The 4,790-nt window shown below is 43.6% G+C and overlaps 1 protein-coding gene across 1 annotated transcript; it reads right to left on the bottom strand.

The window, feature by feature from the left end:
• On the bottom strand, positions 1-4,041 carry SSMEM1 (serine rich single-pass membrane protein 1). The gene is made up of 3 exons (XM_038753268.1): positions 3,820-4,041; positions 2,254-2,320; positions 1-539 (listed from the first exon to the last, which is right to left on the bottom strand). Exons 1-3 carry the CDS (start codon positions 4,000-4,002, stop codon positions 73-75), a joined length of 717 nt encoding a protein of 238 aa, XP_038609196.1. The 5' UTR covers positions 4,003-4,041; the 3' UTR covers positions 1-72.
• Positions 4,042-4,790: the final 749 nt, after the last annotated feature.

Genomic DNA, 4,790 nt, shown 5'->3' with positions numbered 1-4,790 from the left:
TATTCATCTCATTCGTTTGTCTTGGAAACCCAACTGAAGTCAGGCTGGGTTCAGAAGATAGCGGTCGGCCTGCTAATCCACATTTACGAGTTCTCTCCCGAAGGTTTCCCCGTTCCCTGGAGGAGCCTGCTCGGGCTGGAAGAAGTGACGAACTAGCCACTCCCTGGTCCTCTGGGCTTTGCACTGGAGGCAGGGTCGTTCTCTAATTTGGCAGCTCCCCAGGTTCTGTTGCCTCATTGCTATCTTCCTCTGACGGAGGCCGGCTGGGGTCGGGCGACCCTCCGACTCGCTCTCCTTCCACGAAGATGCTTGAGAGACTGAATCCTCGTTGGCCAAGGCTATCGAGTTATTGTCATTTGTGATCTCTTGGTGCAGGACCCACTGAGATAACAGCCTGGCTCGTCGTCTTCCGAGGTAAGCGTTGACCAGGGCCACCTCGGAGTCGGTTTCAGGAGAAAGCTGGGAGTGTTTGGGGGTTTTCCTCTGAGGGTCCAAGATGCCGAATTTGCTGTGCCATTTACAAGTGGGGTCTCTGAAAGCTGACAATAAACGCAGAATGGATCCCCAAGTTAAGCGCATGGGGTAGCTACGCACCATTAATGAACAGGGCTTGGCATATTGTAAGCGGTTAACAAATACCATCATTACTATAATGATTGTTACAGGAATATTAAAGATGACATCTGGAGAGCTCATTCTAATTATGCCAGGAGTGGACAAAAGTACAAACGCTAATCATTCCCTTAAGGTATATAACCGGTGGTTTTATGTTTTCAGGGTTTAGAAACATGGAAACCTATGTCACATTTTTTTTCCCAAAGGGTGATTCCCTATGTGCCCCTTAGCGGGTTCAGAGATGAAAGTTTGAGAACCATCCCAACAAAGTCCTAGCTTGCTGGATTTCTGAACATAGTGTCCAGAATATATTTTTAATTTATCTTATCTAATATGCAGCATAGCTGGAAGGCTGGCTTTTTTCTTCCCCTCCTTTAAATATTATGGATTTTTACAGCATTAAACCGACCAAAAAACTTTGCGAAGTCTATATACATCCTAAACATGAAAAAGCAAGTTCAAAACCTGAAATCATTTTTTCTACTGTGAATTCTAAGGCTGGTACCCTGAGCTGGTTTCTTCATGAGGATTCACTAAGGGAAGCAGCATGGCATAGTGGATAGAGCACGAGCCTTGGAGTCAGAAGGTCATGGGTTCTAATCCCTGCTCTGCCACTTGTCTGCTGTGTGACCTTGGGCAAGTCGCTTCACTTCTCTGTGCCTCAGTTACCTCATCTGTCAAATGGGGATCGAGACTGTGAGCCCCACGTGGGACAATCTGATTACCTTGTATCTACTCCAGTGCTTATACTAGTGCTTGGCATATAGTAAGCGCTTAACAAATACCATAATAATAATAATAATAGCCTGTTAGGTAGAGCTGCAGCTATTTGGCCATTCTGAAGTAGGGCCAAAAGGGCAGCCATCAAATGATGACATCAGGTCATCATCAATCGTATTTGTTGAGCGCTTACTGTGTGCAGAGCACTGTACTAAGCGCTCAGGTCATGCAACACAACACAATGACACCATATGCGACAGTTTTTTATGGTATTTTTTCAGCGCTATGTTCCAGGCACTCTTCTAAGTTCAGGTGTAGATACAAGTTAATTAGGTTGGGCACAGTTCATGTTCCACTTGAGGCCCACAGTCTTAAGCCCCATTTTACAGATGAGGTAAGTGAGGTCCAGAGAAGTGAAGTGACTTCCCAAAATTACAGAGCGGACAAGTGGTGGAGCCAGGATTAGAACCCAGGTCCTTCTGACTCCGAGGACTGCATTTAGTGGAAGAGTATTTCCTGCTGCTGTTCCCACCTCCCCCAATCCTCAACAGAGCTCCCTGGGCAGCTTAGGTCCAAAGCGCCCTGGGCAGCTTATACCACCAAACAATTTACTTTCATTCCCCGACTTGTACTTCCCGAGCGCTTAGTACAGTGCTCTGCACACAGTAAGCACTAAATAAATATGAATGAATGAATTCCACTGCCATCTTAGAGCAGAGCAATGACATGGCTACCATCTTTAAGAAGGTCCCATGCGCAGTCCTTAAGGCAGTGGTTTACTGTGCTTACCATCTTAAACCAGCCCTAATCTTTCCCCCACCTGGTGATTCTTTCCACCATCCAAGATATTCTATTTTCATTCAAGACCTCTCTTCTCACCATCTCTCTCTGTGAAGCTGAAGGTACATGAGAGCTCACCTTTATTTATGGTATTGCTTTTCTCACTATCTGTTGATAGCTCCTTATTTTTTCCTTTCTTGGACATCTGGGAGGTGAGAAATACAGTTTAGTCACGTGGATTGTATTACTGAGAAGCTTTTGATCAATAACAACTCCTTAAGGAAAATGGGGGACTATTCTTCTATCCAAGTACTTAAAGGACACTTCCCGACACTCAACTGACATTGAAGGTGTCAATGCATCTTCAGGAGTTGCAGAGGAAAGAATAATCTTCCTTCATCCCTCCTTTATTTTCTGCCAAAAGTGCTTTGTGCTTGGACCCACTCTGCAACCCTTCAAGATGCCTGTTTCAGGAAAGTTATCAGAAATGGGAGGAGAGGACTTGTAATATCATAATTTTCCTGAGGCTACCCACACCGACCACCTCTGCCACAAACTATAGGCGGTCACACTTCCCTATCAGAAGTCCTTGTGGTCACAGCAAAGTGGGCTGGACTTCTCCATCACAAGCCTGCGGAACAAGAGGGTTGGGATCTCCATTGCATTGAGCTCTTAAGCTTTGTCCAATTTGGGAGAATTTGGTATCTTAACTGAATCGGCCATCCCCCTCACTCTGGACTATGGAGGCTGCAGGATCCTCAATAATGTTAGATAGTTCAAACCAGGCGCAGCCTGATGGTCCAAGAGAAAATATTCTTGATGAACTCAAGTGGGTGATTATGCAAGTCTCAAGAATAGCAGAGAATGTTGCAAAAGTTACAGTCCTTATACCCCGAGTTGCATCAACAGCCCCCTCAACCACTCTTGTACTTGTTTGCACCCATCCTCCGCACTCCCACTCTCTTCCCCATCTCAGGCTTGTTGGAGTGGGGTGGCAGAATGGAGAGGTGTCTGACTTGTCAAAGAGTCTTTCAGAGAAGCAGTGTGGCCTAGTGGAAAGGACACGGGTCCGGCATCAGAGGAGCTGGGTTCAAATGCTGGCTTTGACATTTGTCTGCTGAGTGAGGCTTGAGCAAGTCATTTAATTTCTCTGTGCCTCAGTTTTCTCATCTGCAAAATGAGGATTCAGTAATACCCATTCTTCCTCTCATCTAGACTACAAGCCCCATGTGGGACTAGGACTGTGTTTTACCTGATTATCTTGTATCTCCCCCAGTGTTTAGTGCTATGCTTTGCACATAGTAAGCTCTTAACATACACTATTATTATCATTATTACCCTTATTATCATTATCCGCTTCTCCCATAGGCCCCACCTTTTCTGTAGATGGTGGCCTGTGATGATTCTAACCCTCAGGCCTGGCATTTTGGAGTCCTGACTCTCTTAGACAACTTTGCCCTTCCTTAAACAGCCACAAAGTACCACCCAGGTCTCTAATTGGAATTCCTGGAATCCTGAAAGAAATTCTGGTATCCATGAGGCCTCAAATAGTAAGTAAAATTCATTTTTTATCAACAGTGGCACTTACTGAGTGCCTGCTGATTGCAAGACACTGTACTACGTGCTTGGGAGAGTGTAACAGTATGAAGGGACATTTTCCCTAGAAAATTCCTTGTTCCTATATTAATAAGAAAAATATCATACCCATTCAGAAGCCCGAAAGAAGACCATAATGACCATCATGATGATAAAGTACCCAAGAAGGAAGGTCCCCATGATCCTACAGGTATCTTCCTTTCCACACTCGTAATCTAAACTTGAGGCGGACAATCCCATGGGTTTCCTAGGAGGATCCATGCTCCAAAAAAGGGAAAATGGGAGAGACATGAAAACTACTTTCTTGCATAATAATAAAGCATGCTATCTTTAGGGAGGACTTGGGGAGAAGGAGATTATGTCAGTTCAAGATGACAACTTCCTTGGCAACCCATTGTGACATATGTTACTATCTGCCTACAGGAAGTGGTGAGTTCTCCATAGATTTCTGAAAATCTTTAGAAACGCAAAGATCTCAGTAATTACTGCACAAATAGAGCACAGCTGGAGGGATTGCAGATGGATGGAATATACCCGTCCATACTTTATTTTCTAGTTGCACACATTGTTTGAAGTATGGTCTTTTCTTCTCACAGTCTACCTCATTTTTGTTAAAACAGCATATTCTTCCAATTGTATTTACTGAGTGCTTACTGTGTGCAAAGCACTGTACTAAGCACTTAGGAGAGTACAAATATAGCAATAAACAGATACATTTCCTGCCTACAGCGAGCTTACATAGTCTCATGATTCTCTCTATAAAAAACATTTAGGTTTTTATTTTTCTTAATAGTCCCTTGTAAATACTGTTTCTGTTTCAGGAACCTCTCATAAATTCAGAGGCCCCAAATTTTGACAGATTCAAAAAGTAGCAGTTATGAGTAGAAAAGTAGATTAATCTATTAATGCAGCAAAGAGATGCAAAAGTTATCTAAAACTCTTGAATATAAGCTAAATTTCTGGCCAACCAACATCCAGAGGTAGAAAGACTTTGCAGAGAGTCATATTTGAATATGTTAAAAAGTATTGCAGTTAATGGTACAGAGCTAACAAATTCAGAAAAATGCTTCTTGCCCACA

This window comes from Tachyglossus aculeatus, chromosome 10, assembly GCF_015852505.1.
Source record: "Tachyglossus aculeatus isolate mTacAcu1 chromosome 10, mTacAcu1.pri, whole genome shotgun sequence".
NCBI classification, from domain to species: Eukaryota; Metazoa; Chordata; class Mammalia; order Monotremata; family Tachyglossidae; genus Tachyglossus; species Tachyglossus aculeatus.
Note: the sequence above shows the minus strand (reverse complement) of the source record. Positions and strands in the feature narration are given on the sequence as shown.